The following is a 20,232-nucleotide window of genomic DNA, read 5'->3' on the forward strand; positions in this document are numbered from 1 at the left end:
TGTAGCGGCGGTGTAGGAATCTGTCAACTGTCGCGATACTTGCAGCGGTCGCTGAACTGTGTGCGGTGGGAGGGGGGAGAAAATGGCCGCTCGCGGAGCGACACTCGGAATGATGAGCGACAACACAAACACAACCCCTTCAAAATGTGACAGCTGACCTGAACCGACACCAGCACACACACCGGCTTCCGAACGGATGGGTATCGCGGCCGGTGGCGGGGGAGGTCAGGAACAACAGCGTTTGTGTTCAAGTTGTAATTTGAAGGAAATAGGTGAGTTAGCTAGCCTGCTAACGTTAGCCGCGCGCTAAACTGGAACTGAACGAACTAGAACCAGAACAAGATACACGAAAACAGACCACAGCAGCCGCATTATCACTGCTAGGATGAGCGGACCGGGTCAAGACAGCGAGCCAGAGGCCAAAGTGCTTCATATTAAACGACTGTACAGGTAAGAGTACTGTCAGCAGGCCGGTACTGTCAGGAAATCTCTGTAATGCTTTATATGTTTTATGTTTTTATGGGTCAGAAGTGTTGGAAAACATATTCACAATTGACGCTTGCAGTTTAGCCATTTAAAGCATCTGCACGCGCAACGATTGATAACAAGCCTGACACATGAATAATAATCAGACAAATGTAATCATTTCAAATGAAACCGTTTATTGAACCTTTAGAGTAAATGTAAAATAAATTCTTTGAAAAAGATTGGTATCATGTTTGATACATTAAGCTTTAGTGGGTGATATAGGAGAATATGGATCTCAAAAACATTTTATATTTAGAGGCCCAAACTGAGCATATATAAATAAAGTACAGAAAAATATAGCTTGTAATGTAATATTAATTTTCACATTTTAACTCGATTTTCCCCCCAAATAAATATATACGGATGATTAAGTAAACCTAAGTTGCTTCAGTCCTGTAAATGTTCATCTTGAAATGTTGCTAACATCATAAAAAAAGATTTTGATTATTATACAAAAAAATTATACATTTCATCTTTAGTAATATTTAGAATTTACTATAAAGCACATTTGTAGCGGGTAAAAAAGACACGTGGAAGGAGATGACATTTAATGCAAAATATTCCCTTTTTTTTTTTATCTATCAACCCTGAAGTCAATAATTGTGATTTTCAAGTTAATAACTGTGAAAGTGTTGAATGGGATTTATTGTGTTGTGAGTAACAATATTTCCTTATTTCATTTTTGTTTTTATGTAGGGCTGTGGTGGAAACGGTGCATAAGTTGGATATTATAATCAGCGGCAAATCGTCATACAGGGAGGTCTTCAAACCTGAGAATATCTGTTTGAGGAACAAGTAAGCTCAAGTTCTCTCTCTGCAACCTAACCAGGCTTAATTAAGTTGGCTTGAAAAAGCCTTAGCAACCACCCCGGGTACCTTAGCAACCGCATAGCAACACCCTAGCAACCACCCCAAGTACCCTAGCAACCGCATAGCAACACCTTAGCAACCAACCCGGGTACCCTAGCAACCGCATAGCAACATCCTAGCAACCACCCCGGGTACCTTAGCAACCGCATAGAAACGCCATACAATCTATTTATCTACATCTAAAATTTCTAATTTTATCTATCTATCTATCTATCTATCTATTTTTCTGATAAATTGCGTTGTCTTCAAAACTTTAAAACGACTTTAAACTTCAAACTAGTTAAAACTAGGTACCTTAGCAACCGCATAGAAACGCCATACAATCTATTTATCTACATCTAAAATTTCTAATTTTATCTATCTATCTATCTATCTATTTTTCTGATAAATTGCGTTGTCTTCAAAACTTTAAAACGACTTTAAACTTCAAACTAGTTAAAACTGAAAACCTTCAAACATAAAGCTTTTAAAACTACTTCAAACTTTCTATCTAGTTGGTCTCATAATGTTGTATTTACGTGGATGAGAGAGCTTTTATCGCTTGCCACATCTGTTTAAGACACAGCTATTCATTAACGTTCCTATATACTTAAATAACTCAGCTTCTTATTTTCTTTTTGTTATATATTTTTTTTACCAGATTGCGGGAACTTTGTGTAAAGCTGATGTTCCTGCACCCTGTGGACTATGGACGCAAGGCAGAAGAGCTGCTGTGGAGGAAGGTCTACTATGAGGTCATTCAGGTCATCAAGACCAACAAGAAGGTACTGTCGCGTAACACATTCCATGATTTAAAGTAGTCTTATTTGCTGTTGTATTTGTTATCAGGCTGAAATCCTCCCTCTCTTCGCAGCATATTCACAGCCGCAGTGCTCTGGAGTGCGCCTACAGGACCCATCTGATCGCTGGGGTGGGTTTCTTTCAACACCTGCTGCTCTACATACAGTCACACTATCAGCTGGAGTTACAGGACTGCATCGACTGGACACACGTCACCGACCCACTCATCGGTGAGACATGCTTCCATATGCATATTAAAGGCAGTCTTCCTACAGTCATGGAAAACTGGGGGAATTTAAATTAAATCTGAAATATTTCAAATTAAAATGAAAATATAAAACTATAGAAATAAATTATATCAGTATTGTTTATTATACACTGAACAAAATTATAAACGCAACACTTTTGCTTTTGCCCCCATTTGTCCTGAGCTGAACTCAAAGATCTAAGACTTTTTCTATGTACACAAAAGGCCTATTTCTCTCAAATATTGTTCACAAATCTGTCTAAATCGGTGTCAGTGAGCACTTCTCCTTTGCCGAGATAATCCATCCACCTCACAGGTGTGGCATATCAAGATGCTGATTCGACAGCATGATTATTGCACAGGTGTGCCTTAGGCTGGCCAACTGGAGTTACAGGACTGCATCGACTGGACACACGTCACTGACCCACTCATCGGTGAGACATGCTTCCATATGCATATTAAAGGCAGTCTTCCTACAGTCATGGAAAACTGGGGGAATTTAAATTAAATCTGAAATATTTCAAATTAAAATGAAAATATAAAACTATAGAAATAAATTATATCAGTATTGTTTATTATACACTGAACAAAATTATAAACGCAACACTTTTGCTTTTGCCCCCATTTGTCCTGAGCTGAACTCAAAGATCTAAGACTTTTTCTATGTACACAAAAGGCCTATTTCTCTCAAATATTGTTCACAAATCTGTCTAAATCGGTGTCAGTGAGCACTTCTCCTTTGCCGAGATAATCTAATAATGTAATATAAAATAATATTATTAATACAAATAATATGTAAAGATATTATAATTTTTTTTTAGTTCTTAAATGTGAATTTTATTTAATTGAATAGTAATTGCTCTTTTTGAGTTTAATCTCTATGAAGTAATAACAATAATTAGAAAATCCATGGAGATTCACTGATCAAATGTTTTGGGAACACCATAAAGGCATAACTAGCCATCAAAAAAATTCTGTTATTTACTAGCCCTCATTGTTAATATGTCTACCATATAAACAGAACAGCCAGAGTACCCACAGTCATGGAGAACTTCAGATGTCAAAAATTGTGGTTTCTAGACCTGATAAAATAATGTAAATACAATTTTTTGTAAATGTAAATTTTTCTAGTCAGCTCTAACATGTATAATTGTCTATAAATTCCTTTTTTGGGAGTGTAATCTATTTAAGGATAATGAAAAATTGCTATCGAGTTGTCACAATTGACTGTAGAAGTCATGGAAAAGTTAATCGGTCCAAAAATGTAGAAATACCGTATAGCAAAATTTTTGGTATTCCACAATATATGCTGTCTGACTACCCAGTTTTAGGATTTGCTGAATGAACCGTACATTGGATAATCTTTCTGTGATTAATGACTGCAGGTCGTAAGAAACCAGTCTCGGCCACCCCTAAAGAGATGGAGTGGGCCCAGATGGCGTGTCACAGATGCCTTGTGTACTTGGGAGATCTCGGTAAGTGCTCTCACTTGATATTTTATAAAATCAGCTTCTCAAATCTGTCTGGCAGTGCGATGTCATGTTTACATAATCTGAAATCAAACCGTTTAATGTTTATGAAGCCCGGTACCAAAATGAACTGGCGGGAGTGGAGGCAGAGCAACTGGCGGAGCGCTTTTATCACCAGGCCTTGTCTGTCGCACCTCATGTCGGTGAGCGAGTCCTTGCTTCTCACATCCTCTCTACAACACCTTTTCCTGGCACCAGAGAGCATGCATTTTATGATTTTGTCTGTTAAACTGTGAATTTTAAAGGGGTCATATGATGCAATTTCAAGTTTTCCTTTCTCTTTGGAGTGTTACAATCTGTTTGTGAATAGATAAGATCCCTGAAGTTGCAAAGACTAAAGTCTCAAACCCAAAGAGATATTCTTTATAAAAGTTAAGACTCGTCCACGCCCTCCTAAAAATTCTAATTTAAACACGCCCCCACATGTCTACGTCACTGTGTGGGAAGATTTGCATAACACCGCCCAAATGTTCACGCAAAGAAAGAAGGCGTAACGTTGATTCTCGCTGTAGTATTGTTGTTGCTGCTGCCGCCGCCGCCACCATGTCGTGGAAAGCGAAACTACTTTGTTTGGCCTTCCAAAAGAGGACACAATTAGAAATCAGTGGTTAAGTTGTATTTACAACACTGTCCCAGAACAGTTCAACCCAAATATTCAGATGTGTGCAACGCATTTTTACGGCGGACGAGGACTGTTTCCTGGGAGAGCGCTTGTTGTTTGTCGTTTCTCTGATCACAAATGCAGACATTGTTTTATGTTTACACAGCGCGATATGCAACGCAACGTCATATGACCCTTTTAATGAACATTTAATGGATTGCTTGTTGTTTTTTATTTTATTTAACTTTCATGTTATTGCATTGAGAAAATGTTTTGTTGTCTTACAGGCATGCCGTATAATCAGCTGGGTACGCTTGCTGGAAGTAAATTTTATAATGTGGAGGCTACTTACTACTACTTGCGCTGGTAAGGCATCTGAGAACAGCATCATATTTAAATGGATACAGCAGCATTACAGGACTGTTTAATGACAATCCTGTTTTATGTTTACACAGCGCGATACGCAACGCAACGTCATATGACCCTTTTAATGAACATTTAATGGATTGCTTGTTGTTTTTTATTTTATTTAACTTTCATGTTATTGCATTGAGAAAATGTTTTGTTGTCTTACAGGCATGCCGTATAATCAGCTGGGTACGCTTGCTGGAAGTAAATTTTATAATGTGGAGGCTACTTACTACTACTTGCGCTGGTAAGGCATCTGAGAACAGCATCATATTTAAATGGATACAGCAGCATTACAGGACTGTTTAATGACAATCCTTTTCTTTCCCTTTTGAAAAGTAGCATTACAGTTTTGTATAACTAGTGTTCGAAGAATCTGATAACACTGCATGAACATAACAGACTGGTTTTTCCTGTTGAATAGTATTCAGTCGGAGACTCCCTTCGATGGTGCTTATGGGAATTTAAAGCGTCTGTTTGACAAGGCAGCCAAGATGTACCACCAGGTGAAGAAACAAGAGATGAAAAAACTGTCACCATCACGCCAGAGGTGTGTTCTCTCTCTTTTATATGCATATAAAAGACAGGATGGAGAAGTGTTTTTGAAAATATGTTCAGTGTGTTCCTATTATCTAAATCAGGTTGTCCACCCTTTTGACTTGCTTTCCATTGTTCAACACAATATTCAAAGGCCCCTCATATATGCTATACTATTACTACTGGTATTTCTGCTGTAACTGAAAAAGCTGTTTGCTTTCAGACTTCTTTCTACTATCAGAAACTGGGAGTGTCAATATAGTAAACAAGTTAACTACAATTATTTTTGTGATTGCATACGTTTCAGGAACTGAGTATTAATAAAACAATAGTTGTTGAGGGAGAAAATAAAGATAAATAAATATTCAATTCTTGATTTAAAAAAAAAATTTTTTTTACTTTTTAATTAAGTTAAATTATGTATGAAATGACAAGGTTGTTTTTTGGGGGGATCTGAATATCAAACACTCATGGATCGAGCACATTAATATGAAGTGCATTAAAAGTAAATAGGATAAATGTTATTTCAAGTTAACTATTAAGGACTTCTATTTGTATATTAAACCAAAGAAATTTTGCAATTTTATTATTTCAGTTTTTTTATTATTATAAAATGTTTGTTAGTGATGCTGAGACAGGTATCACTACTATTATTGTTCATATTTTAAACCCTTATCCCTATGTATTAAACATCAACACATTACTTGTCTTACTATAAATGCAATACCTCAAATTCTGCAGCTTTTTCAGGAGATGTGTGCTATTGCTTATCTAATCAATCAGACGTGTTTTTTCCTGGTGAACAGTCAAATCCATAGTCTTAATAGTACGCCTCATCTTAACTCATAAACCTGTCCTGTCTGTTTAGTAACCACTGTAATTTGTAACACTTAGGACTTAAGTCAAGAATTAAGATAGGAAGTTTAAGAATGTAGTGTTGTAATGCAGCCACTGATTCATATCTAGAGACCAGAATATCATAGAGACTGCTTAGTGATGGGATCAGTAAACAGCACCTAACAGTGCAATATAAAGCACTCAGCATTGACCTGGAAACCATACCAGAAAGTGTTCTAGCATCATGGTGTGGACTAGCATGGGCAAGTAGCACTCACATTAATTGGGTCATTCTTGCTTCAGGTCAAAAGACATCAAAAGACTGCTGGTGAGCTTCATGTATTTGCAGAGCCTGCTGCAGCCCAAGAACAGGTGAGGGCATCACCTCCTGAAAGCATCATTCCTTACCTGAAAGATGTAATTTGAGAATCAAATCAACTTAACTAATATCCTGTCACCTCTTCAGTCTGATGGAGACGGAGCTGACGTCACTGTGCCAGTCTGTGCTGGAAGACTTTAACCTGGTGCTGTTCTACCTCCCCCTTCCTGCTCATGGCAGCCAGTCAGCCAGCGAGGAGGAGGAAGAGCACGACTCAGTCTGCTCGGTGCTTCTTGACAGCCTCATATTCAAGATGGTGGTGACTTGCCTTATGGTGGTGCACAGTTTGAAGAGAGGGGGTAAGTATGGACCCAAAGAATTGATCACAACATCTGCTGCTCATTTTATGCAATGTCATTGTCATTAATTATGTTGCATTGCATTTTTAGACTGCTTCACCAATCTAAAAATAGTGCTGGCTTCAAGCTAATTATTTTTATTTGGAATGGCAGTTGTGTGTCGCTTCAGGCCTATTTTGATTTTGATACATCAGGCAGCAAGCTCAGTTTCCTGGTAATATTTAGACATTTATGGCGCTTTTCCACTGCATGGTACGGCTCGGTACGGTTCACTTTTAGGGGGTTTTCCACTGGGAACAGTACCTGGTACCTGGTACTTTTTTTTAGTGCCACCTCTGTTGAGGTTCCAAGTGAACCGTACCGTTATCAAAATGTGACGTGTAAACTCTGCTGATCACGGATTGGCCGGAGAGAATCGTCACTACCTGCATCACTGAACTTGCGACACAAACACAACAGAACCACTAGATTAAATCAGCACAGCCAGCGAAGGATCGAACGCAACTGTTTTGAACAAGCGCACCTTTTTTAATAACCAAAAAGTGGCTATTTCGTTGTCTGTTGAGGAAGTACAGACGTTCCTCTCGTTGATAGCAGAGGAGCGGATCCAGCGAGAGCTTGATGGGGCGACACTGAATGAAAACGTTTTTCAGGAGTCGAGGCGGCGCAACTAACAACATGTGAATAATCCCGCCCACTCTAAAGCGGTACTGAACTGCAGTGGAAATGCAAACCGAGCCGAGTCCTACCACGCAGTGGAAAAGTGCCATTAGACTGCATCCTGACCAGATACAACACCAATATAAATACCTATTTATATTAGATATACTTAACAATAACATGCTTAGGACTAGTGGACAACCACTGTTTTGCAACCATGACGTATATCTTAGTGTTGTTTTAGTGTTATTTATGTACTTTTATCATATTTATTAACATTTTTAATTAGATTTTAGATTTTGTTTACATTTTTTGTTATATTTAGTTTTGTTATGTGCTTTATTTATCTTTTTATTTATGTCGGTTTTAATAATTTTTGTCATTTTTATTTTATTTTATTTTTATTTCAGTTAATTCTCAAGGTGTTTTATCTAGTTATCTATGTTATTTTATTTAGCTTGTAACTCTCTCTCTCTCTCTCTCTCTCTCTCTCTCTCTATATATATATATATTAATTTATGTATATATTTATTTATGTAGTGTGTGTAAAATAAAATTACTTAATTACAAGTAAAATTTTAAATAACAATTTTAGGTGGAAATATGCAATACTATGCAAAACCTGGAAATATCAGGGTATTTTAAATTGTTTTCCATCCTTGAAAATATATAGACTATATATATATATATATATATATATAGTCAGGATATTAAAAAAAATGTAAAATATCTGTCAATTTAATGCCCGTTTAGGGAACTGTTGGAAGCATTCAAACCACAGGTCTTTTTTTTTTTCGTAAATGAAGTACTAACTCTAATTCAACTAACTAATTCAATTCTAGCTTCAAAGCAGTACAGTGCCTCCATTGCTTTCACGTTGGCTCTGTTCTCACATTTGGTCAATCATGTCACCATTCGACTGCAAGCTGAACTGGAGGAGGGAGAGAGTGATGTTCCACCACTGCACACTGATAACACTGGTATGGGTACTTCTGTTTTGCTTCTACGTAATTTTGTTAGAAGTTGTCATATCTGTGAAGAAAATATTTAGTGCTGCCTTAGATTTTCACCGGAATTAGTTTTCTTAGAAAGCACCATAATGTTTTTGTTATGAAGCACCTATGATGCCTTATAATGCTTTCTAGTTAGGCAACTCACTAGGATTCGGAGAAGCTTTAGTTTCTGATTATTTGCCACTTAAAACTAACTTTCCCATTGTGATGCATTTGTTCGTAGATGACGCTGATGCCAGAGATCACGGTAGTGCTGCTCTCTCAGAGGAGAGAACCCTGCAGAACGGCTCCCTAGAGGAAGATGATGAAGATGGGGAGAAGGAGAATAAGGAAGATGAGCCTAAGGGGAACGGAAGGGCATCGGGGACAAAGAAAAGCCTGGAGAAGAAAAGATCAGCGGAGGAGACACAAAAGCAGAAGCGGAAGTTCTCACGGCTCTCCATGCTTCGCCGCAGACGCTGCGCTCACAAGGAGGATGAGAGCGACCTGAGCGAGGGATTTGAGAGTGATGAAGAAGAGGATGAGGAAGGCGGCGGTCCAATCGACCATCTGGGAGCTGCTAGGGTCCAGATGAACTCTTTAGGGAGGGAAGGGCGAAGGGGACCGCTACCAGAGGATGGCAGCTGGGAAAGCGGTTCAGAGGACGAGGGTGGCACGGCTTTTGACGTCGAGACGGACTCTGACATGAACAGTCAGGAATCTCGTTCGGACCTCGAAGACATGGAGGATGCTGAGCATGCGCAAAAACAACAGGAGCAACAACAACAACAAGAGGAAGATGAGCAAGCGCAACCGTCTAGGGAGGAAAACTCTACACCTCCAGTAACCAACGGCCCCTTAGTGTCAAATGACGCCAGCATCAGTAGCAACCTGCAGGCCATGTCCTCTCAGCTCTTCCAAGCCAAACGCTGCTTTCGACTCGCCCCCACCTTTAGCAATGTACTGCTCCGCCCTGCAGCTCCCACTAACCCCGCCCCAGACTCAAACCCCACCCCAGTGCAAGAAGCCACGCCTCCTGCTGAAGAAATATCAAGAAACATGAGTCCAGAGATTGCTAATGGAACCAATGACAATGGTACATTGCTTACAAGTAAGTGATTTTGAGTTTTCTTTTTACTTTTTTGCACGTTATTTCAGTCAATTAAACTACTTTTTATGCTTTACATCACTGTTTAAAAGTTTGGGCCCGGTTAGAAGTCTCTTATGCTAAAATACATGGAAAAAAACAGTAATACTGTAAAATATTTTTACAGTTTAAAATAACTGTTTTCTATTTTACTGTATTTTAAAATGTAATTTCTTCTTGTGATGCAGAGCTGAATTTTCAACAGCCATTTCTCCAGTCTTCAGTGTCACATGATCCTTCAGAAATCATTCTAATATGCTGATTTGGTGCATGAGAAATTTCTTATTATTTAGATTAATTTAATATATACTATATATTACGATTTCTTTTTATCATCAATGTGGGAAACAGTTGCACTGTTTTGATGAATAGAAACTATTAAAATAAACATTATTTGCAATACAAGTTATATAGAACAAGATAAATTTCCTTTCACTTTTGTTCAATTTAATGCATCCTTGCTTAATAAAAGAATGAACTGCTTTAAAAAAAATATATCTTACTCACCCCAAACCTTTGAACGGTAGTGTATAATTTTTAAGAAATGTAAAAGTTTAAAACTCTGATTTAACATTTCCTAAAACTTGAAATTACCTAAAACCTTAACATTATACTGTTACACTGCCTTTCAAGCACTGTTATTTCCTTCAGGAAGTGCATATTTTGTCCATACTTCTAAAACGAAGAATATCTGATTTGTCATACGCAGATCCTGACTCTGATTCTGTGGGCAGTGTGCACAGCAACCATTCGATCCACACTGAGAAAACCCTTTCTGAGCGACTAGAGATTCTGACCAATCAAGGTCTCATCCAGGTGGTGAAGGTCTTCTTGGATTGGCTGAGGTCGAACACTGATATCATCCTCATGTGCGCTCAGGTACATGGGAATCTAAAATTGTGCATTTTACCAGAGTAAACAGCATGATCATTTATTTGCTTCGCTACTGTTTTGTATACATGTTGGTCTCTGCCCAAACAGAGTTCTCAGAGCTTGTGGAACAGACTCTCAGTGCTGCTTAATTTGCTTCCTGAGGGCAGCAAGATGTTAGAAACAGGTGAGAGAAATCAGTTTATAAAAACTAATTTATTAATAGATTCAACATTTTTTTTTTTTATTAATAACAAGATCTTTTTCCCTGGTTATGTTGCAGATTTAGGTCTGAATAAGGATGTAACTAAACTGCTGAATGAATGTGAGCAGCCTGGTTTGGTTCAGACGCTGCTGTTGCCAGAGGATCTGGCCCTACGCCACCTTCCTGCCCTCAGCGTAGCCCATCGACGCCTGGACTTCACTAGCCAGAGACCCCCTCTTACGCCTCTGGATGAGGTATCCATCACACTTACATTTTATGTGCTCTTGAAGAGTTTGTGTGACATTTGTTTCACTATTTTCCTTTTAAGTCTTTTTAACAATTCAAAAATTGTTCTGAACAACCGATTCAACAATTCGTTTGTGTCATCAAAGACATACATTACAACATACAATACATTTAAATCATATGTTTCTTGTATGACTATCTTTCTTCCTTGTGTTCATTTAGTAATAACTGTGTGGAGACCAAAACATAACTGATAACTAGGTTTTTACTACATTTTACTTGAATTTGAGTCTTAACTCTAATGAATGGTGCTTAAAAAATAGTTTATAATATACACCACTATTCAAAAGTTTGGGGTCAGCAAGATATTTTTGTTATTTGTTTATTTGTTTTATTTTTTGTAGCTGAACTGTCCTCAACATTGATAATAATAAGTAATGTTTCTTGAGCATCAAATCAGCATAAGAATGATTTCTGAAGGATCATGTGACACTAAAGACTGGAGTAATGATGCTGAAAATTCAGTTTTGCCACCATAGAAATAAAATACATTTTTAAAATATATTTAAATAGAAAACCATTCTTTTAAATTGTAATAATATTTAGCAATGTTGCTGTTTTTACTGTATCTTTTATCAAATAAATGCAGCCTCGGTGTGCTAAGACTTTCTTCAAAAACATTAAAGTCTTACCGACTCCAATATTTTGAGCGGTAGTGTATATGTTAACCAAAAAAAAAAAAAAGTTTAATATATTATAATAGAATAGAATTGTTTGGTGCTGCCTCAAAGTAGTAAAACAGTTGTAATCCTTACATTTCTTAGGATTCTCTCTTATCCTTACATGACTATCATTATGCACAGTAATGTTTGTTCAGTGAAAATGAAGTACTTGGTTTCAGCTAATTACAATGCAGAGGATTTTATTACATTACATAAGTATAATTAACATTCAGTGTCTTTTGCATTTTCTCATGTTCCTTCTTTATGTCTCTTTTTCTCCATGCTGTCCAGTGTGTGGTGCGCGTGTGCTGCATTCGCAGCTTTGGTCACTTCCTCACAAATCTCCAAGGCAACGTGTTGCACTTCAACCCGGAGGCGGGCATCTTCACCAGCATCAACCAATCAGAGCAGGACAACCTGGTTCAGCAGGCCAAGGCCCAGTTCCGCATGGTAAAAGACGTGAGATTGAATAGTAATGAAAGACAGACATAAAACCAAACTATTAGTGGAACAATAACAGATCTGTATTGCTTTGCACTCTTGAAACAGTAACTCAGCTGATCTCTTTCGTGTGTTCAGATACATCAGCTCAGTTGGTGATTTCAGTAGCCGTACCACTTAAATCCTTGCAGAAATAGTCACGGAAAGTGCATCTAAATAAAAGGGTCCACACGGTTAAGAAAACGAGGCTTTTTCATAAAACCTCACCACATTTGTGAGCTTTTGCTTGAGAGCCTTATGTTGCCAAGCAACCACGCAGCCCTTACGGGTAGAACAAATGATGGTTGAAGTGCCACCTTGCTGTGCCGGTGAAGAGGCGGCTCTTTCTGGTACAATTTCATTAAAACCTTCAGGGTCTGCGAATGAAATAATGTCTGGCAGTCCATGACAAGCTCATGGAATAAGGCTGCCGTGAAAGGCGCAGGTCTCTCATTAGACGCCACTACAGCACGAGCACTGCAATCAGCATGAACTTTGTGTCCCTGCTGTTAAATAAGCTCAGTTTGAGAATCCTGCATGATTTTCTGAAGTGCTTTCTGTTGGTTTTAGTCTGTCCTACAGATACCCTGATTAGATCTTGTTGCGTGTTTGTAAACAGCAAAACAAGAAATTTAGATTTTAAATTTTTTAATTTCTGGCGTTCGACCAACATCTTAACACTCACATCCGGTCGTCGTCTTAATTTTGATTTTTAATCATTGTTACATGTCAGTGTTAGAGCTAACCTGAAACCATCTTTTGGCATTCAGGTGAGGGTAGTGGAAGCATGGGATAGGCTTGCCGCGACAGACGGTGTTGACGGTGATACCGGTGTTAAGCCGCAACACCGGTTACGTCACTTGCACACCGCGTCACCGACCCCCACCGTCGTTTAGATTTTTTTATAGTAATAAAAATAATTTAGTTCAGTAAAAGAACAGACACTACAATTAAAAACTGAACACGGCTGCTCAATGCAGTGTGCCGAACGACAGTCGCATCACAGATCAGATTTCATTTCTCCAGTGAGGAGAGTGAGTCGAGCTGACTGACAAGAAGAGTGGGGTGAGACCGACAAGACGATCGCGGATGATTTAGTTTCGAAACGAAATGCAAAAGTGCCTGTTTGGCAATATTTTGGATTTTGAAAAGCCTGTTGAATTTTGCCGTTTATCTAAGATGATTTTGGAAGTTTTTTTAAACATTCGTTTCTTATTTAATTTGTTCCACATTGTTTGCAGATTTTTACTTTATTTAAACGGTGTCATTTATTTATTTTATTTGACATTCATTTTGCTAATAAACGTTCTACATTTCTTATTTATTTGGTTATATATTATACATGTTTACTTATTTCCAGTTTTGTATACCTATTAAACTTTGTCATTTTATATCAGGCATAGCTTGCCGTATAGCATGGTGTATTTTTATTTGTTTTGTTAATAAAAGTTCTATGTTTTATATATACGCTAAAGTGAGTTTGACGTTGTATTTTGTTGTTGCATTCAAGCAATTGATGCAGAACTGCCGCTAATTCAAAAGTGAAAGTAAAATGGGCACACCGCTTTTACAAGCTATTCAAAAGCGAAGGAAATCGAGGAAAAGAGGGAACGCCCCACCCCCTCGGTGATACCGGTATTACCGGTGTTATCACACATCGATTAACCAGTGGGAAAATTTCCTCACCGTCACAACCCTAACACGTGAATCACGCAGCCTTTAGGCAAAAGTCAGTGTTTTGAATGCAAAAAATGTAACGTTGTGCATATCCAAAGATGAACACGGAACTTGTGGAGGGTTTTAAAATGTTGGATAGCAGTGGTAGGTTATCAGTCCATTTGGGCCTGCTTTAGTCATAACAGACATTTTGGTCTGGAAGACATAATGACTAAAATGTTCTCCAAACATTTCTGTTTGACGTTATCCTCCTCTGTTGTTCGCCTCTACAGCTATTTGGAGTTGTTAGGATTTTTTTTAAAGTCTCTTATGCTTACAGAAGAGGCATTTATTTGATCAACCATACAGTAAAAAGTGATATTTTGAAATATTATTACAATTAAAATAACTTTTCTATTTGAATAGACTTTAAAATGTAATTTATTCCTGTGATGCAAAGCTGAATTTTCAGCATCATTACTCCAGTCTTCAGTGTCACATGATCCTTCAGAAATCATTCTACAAATATGTAGATAACAATATATAAATAATATAACAATGATGCAGTTGTTTCCAGGATTGTTTGTTGAATATAAAGTTCAAAAGAATATCATTTATTTGAAATAGATTATTTTTGTAACAATGTAAAAAAATGTTTATTGTCAGTTTGATCAATTGAATGCATCTTTGATTAATAAAAGCATTAATCTATTTATAAAACTCTTGTATAGAAAACTAAAAAAAAACGTGCAAATAAAAAGCAGGAGCATGGTTAATCTTGTGGTTTACCAGTGTGCGAATAAAATTAATTTCTAAAACCATCTTAAAATTTACTGAAGATGAACACTTCAGTCCCTACATTTTCCCTCTCTCTCATGTTTTTGCCTTTGAACGAAATTAATGTGTGAAACAGCAAGGTGTCCTTTTTGTAGTTCTCTTCCCAGAATTGTAAGGTTAAATATATCTGGTTTATTCATTAATCTCTTTAAGGGCACTTTAAGGTATTTAAAAAAAATGCACAAAACATAGGTGTAAACCAACTGTGGTCTTTTTATATATGTATCTGTCTGTTTACAGTATAGTACTCTTGTGTTTTTCTCTTCCTTATTAAGGGCAAAATATGTATTTAGCTGCTTATTCACACCTTGTGTTTACTGAGGGTAAAATCTGAGTCATGTTTTGAGGTTACACAGAGGTTATATTGACCTTGCCTCGACTCGTCCACAGGCGGAGGAGGAAGCTCGCAGAAACCGGCTCATGAGAGATATGGCCCAGCTGCGCCTACAGGTCAGACCAGCTGTTGGGTTTATTTGTAACTTTCATTAATGCACATCTTGCTCACAACATTTATCCAAATGTCCTCAAGTAATGGGCGCAGTAATGAAGCATTTCCTCTGCCTGCAGTTGGAGGTCTCTCAGCTGGAGGGCAGTCTGCAGCAGCCCAAAGCGCAGTCCTCTATGTCTCCTTATCTGGTGCCAGATACCACAGTTCTCTGCCAGCACCTGGGTCTGCTCAGACAGCTGGCTGCCAGCGGCTGCTTCATCATCATCATCCCTCGCACAGGTCAGCCCGCATGTCTCCTCCCGTCTCCTAATGAGAGTTTCCACAGTTGTGGGAAATCTGGAAATGGCAGGGGATTTAAAAATGGTGTTTTTCAAGTCTGGAAATGTCATGCAATCTTAATTAATTAATTCATTTCTGTAGTGAACACATGTTTATCTGGCTAAACTCTGCTGATCAGCAAGTTATCAGTGTTGTTATTGTTAACTAAAACAATAACACAAAAAAAAAAATTTTTCATTTTTGATGATTAAAGCTGAAATTAAATATATTTAAAATTTTGATGAAAAACATAAATGAATAAGTTTAAATTAAAGTACTAGAATTACTCAAATTGTAATAAAAATAAAATAAAGCTATATTGAAATACTAAAAAACAAATAAAAATGACACCAGCACATAACAAAATTACTGACAATAAATAACTGAAATATAAACAAATCCAAAATACTAATAAATACTATAATAGTATATAAATAATACTAAAATAACACCGCTAGTTATTGTGTATAAGATGAAATAAAATCTGTTTTAATATTTTATGAAAAACTTATGCTTAAACTTAAGAAATGGGTGCTTATGATGTAGTAAAATGACTGAAATAAAAAAATTAATAAAAGCTGTATAGAAATATATATATATATATATATAAAACACGCATAAAATGACTAAAATGAAAATAACTGATAATATGAAAATACAGGCTAATTCAAAATATTAATAAATATTATAATAGTATATAAATAATGCTAAAATAACACCGCTAGTTATTGTGTATAAGCTGAAATAAAATGTTTGTTTTAATATTTTATGAAAAACTTACAAATTAGAAATGTGTGCTTATGATGTAGTAAAATGAATGGAAAAAAAAAAAAAAAGCTGTGTAGAAATATAAAAAGAACGTATAACAAAATGACTAAAATGAAAATAACTGATAATATGAAAATATAGGCTAATTCAAAATATTAATAAATACTACAATAGCATATAAACAATACTAAAATAACACTGCACAAACTTTTACAAAAGAGTAAAACCTGCAAATCATTCTTTTGAGTCTTTTGAATGTTTCATTAGCATGTCGGTCTGACTCAAAATGATTTTTAGCAATCCTTCTTCACTCTAGAAACTGTGAAGGTCATTCAGCAGTCAAAAAGAGTGAGGGCCCTGTGAATCATCTTGGCATAGATACTTGACATTTGTATGGCAGCCTTCTGACTTAATTTGCCAATATTTTTAATTGGCTAACAGAATGTTTACACTAGATATTTTTAATCGCTGCACTTTAAATGATTTAAGATCTAAACTCTCCAGTTTTTACCTAAGATGTAATGAAAAATATGGACTTTTTGTACATAACGTGTGCCAGGAATGATCAATCAGTGTGTGTTTTTACAAATTGCTTGACTGAGATGAATTTCTGGTCTCTTGCAGTGATTGATGGTCTGGATATGCTGAAGAAAGAGAACTCTGGAGCGAGAGATGGAATCAGATTCCTCGAGACAGAGTTCCGGAAGGGGAACAGGTACGTCTTGAGCTCAGCAGTGAGTTTTAGTGATACCGGTATTATAAAACTCTTCCAAACTGTAGACAGCAGACCTGTAGAACAAGATGTCTGATTCTAACACGCATTCGAATCAGAGACGGCACTATTGAGAAAGTCTACGGTTTAATGTTTCACGCTTGAGCTTTTATTCTCACTTATTGTGCAACAGGTACATCCGCTGCCAGAAAGAGACAGGAAGAAGCTTTGAGAGGGACAAGTTAAAACGACAGGACATTGAAGCCTGGTAAGCCACATCATCTTCACTTTCTGTTTGAGAGCAGAGTGGCTTTGACTGCAGTCGTGAAGTCCTGTAGGGTTTTCTGCAGATGCTGTCTCAACTCTGATTGTTCCTGTTGACAGGCACCTGTATAAGATGGTGGACAGCTGTCGCCAGCTGACGGGATCTCAGAGCAGTGGAGATGAAGACACCGCTGGCATGGTGACCATTCTGACAGGACACTCACTAGAGGAGCTGACTGAAAGATCAGCTTCCATGAAGGTCAGTCGGGCATTAGCAGACTGCAAATAAGATTTTACCATCATAATAGTGTGGTATTGTAGAACCTTATAACATATGAGATTTTTTTATTTTTTTTTAGAAATTCACTTGAAATTGATCAAAAGTGACAGCAAAGATCTTTGAAGTTAGAAAAGATCTCTTATCTCTAAATTCTTTTGAACTTTGTATTCATGAAAGATTCCTGAACCAGTCTATCAGTTTCCACAATTATTTCTTAAGCAGCAAATTAGCATATTCGAATGATTTCTGAAGGATCATGTGACACTGAAGACTGGAGTAATGATGCTGAAAATACAGCTTTGATCACAGGAATAAATTAAATGTTAAAGTCTATTCAAATAGAAAACACTAATTTTAATAAAAAAAATTTAACATTTTAATGCTTTAAAATAGCGGTTTTCTATTTCAAAATACTTCATAATATAATTTATTCCTGTGGTGACAAAGCAGAATTTTCAGCAGTAAACAGCATTCATTCAAAATATAAATCTTTAGTATCACTTCACTATCACTTAAGTCTTTGCTATCACTTTTTTTTTCAATTCAACATATCTTTGCTGAATAAGACCTTCGTTCATCTTCGGAACACAAATTAAGATATTTTTGATGGAATCTGAGAGCTGTCTGACCCTGCATAGACAGCAACGCACCTGAAATGTTCCCAAGTCCAGAAACGTAGCAAGGAGATCTGTAAAATAATCCATGTGACATCAGTGGTACAACCGCAATTATACGAAGCTACGAGAATACTTTTTGTGCGCAAAAAAAAAATCTTTATTCAACAACTCATCTCCTCCGCATCACCCTGGTGCCATTTTGGAGAATATCAGCTGGACGTAAACCGCGTATGTTGTTTTCATTCAAATCAAAGCGCAAACAACGTAGGAAACCGATCCAGCGTGGTGCAGCTGACACAGAACGGCATACGCTGTTTACGTCCAGCTGATATTCTCCAAAATGGCACCAGGGTGATGCGGAGGAGACGAATTGTTGAATTTTTTTTTTTTGTCTTTTGCGCACAAAAAGTATTCTCATAGCTTCGTATAATTGCGGATGAACCACTGATGTCACATGGATTATTTTACAGATCTCCTTGCTACATTTCTGGACTTGGGAACATTTCAGTTGCGTTGCTGTCTATGCAGGGTCAGACAGCTCTCAGATTCCATCAAAAGTATCTTAATTTGTGTTCCGAAGATGAACAAAGGTCTTACGGGTTTGAAACGACATGAGGGTGAGTAATTAATGACAGAATTTTCATTTTTGGGTGAACTAACCCTTTAACACTGTGTCCATTGCTCTCGCTGCAGGCGGCTGTCCAGGCGGTGGTAGCAGCAGGCATGGAGCTGAAGAACATCACCGACTTCTACCGGCAGTGGAAAGAGATGGGTTGAGAGACGGCGTGGGACGCAGGGGGTCGGCTCGGCATTCGGCTGATCGCACACTCACTCCCCCACTCTCTATCTCTCTCTCGCTCTCTCTCTCCCACTTTACTGCTCTGTCTGTATCTGCGTCTCCAGGGGGAAAAAAACTCAAAAGATGGAGGGTTGGAAAGAAGGAGGGTGCAGGAAGCGTTCGGAGAAAAGAGAAGTCAGAGGAATGGGAGCTTTAACCTACAACAGCGCATCCTCGACCCCGACACAGGAGGGTTAAAAGAAGCTACAGGGTGAAATCACTCAGTTTAAGAGCCCCTAGTGCGCCATAACCAGGCATATATACTGATGAAATGAGTGTATATGTTTTGAGAGAGAGAAACGAACATTCATGTGCATATACGTCAAAAACAAACCCGTACTTGGAAATATATAGAACAATGATTTTGGATTATTTTTATTTGCTACGGTCATGGGGTTGCACTGCCACATGGATGTCTGTGTTTGACCGCGGCGGTGAGCACAGAACAGAAATCATCCCGTCTAGCGTTTACCCTCGACTCCTAGGGTCGCGAAATGATTCAGGGTTTAGGGTGTACACTTCTTTTGATGATTTGTTCTTTCTAACGTGGCTTCCCCACTGTTTTTTTTTCTTCTTTTTGCTGTGTAACTTTGTGATTTAATGTATTGTGTTATCTGTGTATGAGCAGGAAGTCTGGCAAATGGGTGCTTTTATTTTATTTTATTTTTGTATGTCGTATTGCCTTTGTATGCTGTGCTGAACACACCGGAATGAGGATGGGTGTAGAGATCTAAGCTGGCGATCTGACTCCGGTCACACAAGTGTTTCTGCTCGACTCTCAACATGAGTACTACTCAGCAAATCTAGTCCCAGTCATTCGCCATCACACTCTCATAGTAATTGTCCCATATTGCACAACGCAAAGGAATCCAATGTACGTGTGAGGCAGTGCATTAAACAATAAAATTATTTCGTTTAAAAAGTCTTTTGTCTCTGTCGTGGTTAAATTCATGTGAATTTGAGTGCCATCAAAACGTTTTTTATTATTTTATTTTAGCAAATGGTTTGTGAAAGAAGATTCTTTACCTTCAGAAATTTTTTGAAACTCCACAAGATTATTATTATTTAGAAAATTATCTTCGAAAAAAGTTAAATACTAAATTTAAAAAAGAAATCTGATCAAAAAAATCTTGAAGTGTTTATATTTTAATATGTAA

General features: G+C 37.4%; 1 protein-coding gene across 3 annotated transcripts; it reads left to right on the plus strand.

Moving 5' to 3' along the window:
• The first annotated feature begins 50 nt into the window (after positions 1-50).
• LOC107592453 (SMG5 nonsense mediated mRNA decay factor) lies at positions 51-20,000 on the plus strand. 3 transcript variants are annotated; one of them, XM_016281969.1, is made up of 22 exons: positions 51-450; positions 1,225-1,323; positions 2,039-2,162; positions 2,252-2,408; positions 3,811-3,900; positions 4,008-4,097; positions 4,843-4,921; positions 5,388-5,513; positions 6,641-6,709; positions 6,804-7,015; positions 8,518-8,655; positions 8,912-9,778; positions 10,524-10,693; positions 10,796-10,871; positions 10,968-11,143; positions 12,149-12,307; positions 15,221-15,280; positions 15,398-15,557; positions 16,989-17,079; positions 17,270-17,344; positions 17,461-17,599; positions 18,931-20,000. In XM_016281969.1, exons 1-22 carry the CDS (start codon positions 386-388, stop codon positions 19,012-19,014), a joined length of 3,306 nt encoding a protein of 1,101 aa, XP_016137455.1. In that variant the 5' UTR covers positions 51-385; the 3' UTR covers positions 19,015-20,000. The 3 variants fall into 3 exon arrangements, with proteins under 3 accessions (XP_016137455.1, XP_016137456.1, XP_016137457.1); XM_016281970.1 differs by having other exon boundaries at positions 8,912-9,763; XM_016281971.1 differs by lacking the exons at positions 51-450; positions 1,225-1,323; positions 2,039-2,162; ... (2 more) ...; positions 4,008-4,097; positions 4,843-4,921 and adding an exon at positions 5,131-5,210.
• The last annotated feature ends 232 nt before the right edge of the window (positions 20,001-20,232 follow it).

The sequence above is a fragment of the Sinocyclocheilus grahami genome, unplaced genomic scaffold (genome assembly GCF_001515645.1).
Source record: "Sinocyclocheilus grahami isolate Dianchi unplaced genomic scaffold, SAMN03320097.WGS_v1.1 scaffold153.1, whole genome shotgun sequence".
Taxonomy (NCBI): domain Eukaryota; kingdom Metazoa; phylum Chordata; class Actinopteri; order Cypriniformes; family Cyprinidae; genus Sinocyclocheilus; species Sinocyclocheilus grahami.

Bases quoted from the DNA above. Each gene is read 5' to 3' on its own strand.
- LOC107592453 (XM_016281969.1), top strand. From the start codon at position 386: ATGAGCGGACCGGGTCAAGACAGCGAGCCAGAGGCCAAAGTGCTTCAT. The intron at 1,324-2,038 runs GTAAGCTCAAGT...TTTTTTTACCAG, and splicing joins AATATCTGTTTGAGGAACAA to ATTGCGGGAACTTTGTGTAA. The intron at 2,409-3,810 runs GTGAGACATGCT...TAATGACTGCAG, and splicing joins CGTCACCGACCCACTCATCG to GTCGTAAGAAACCAGTCTCG.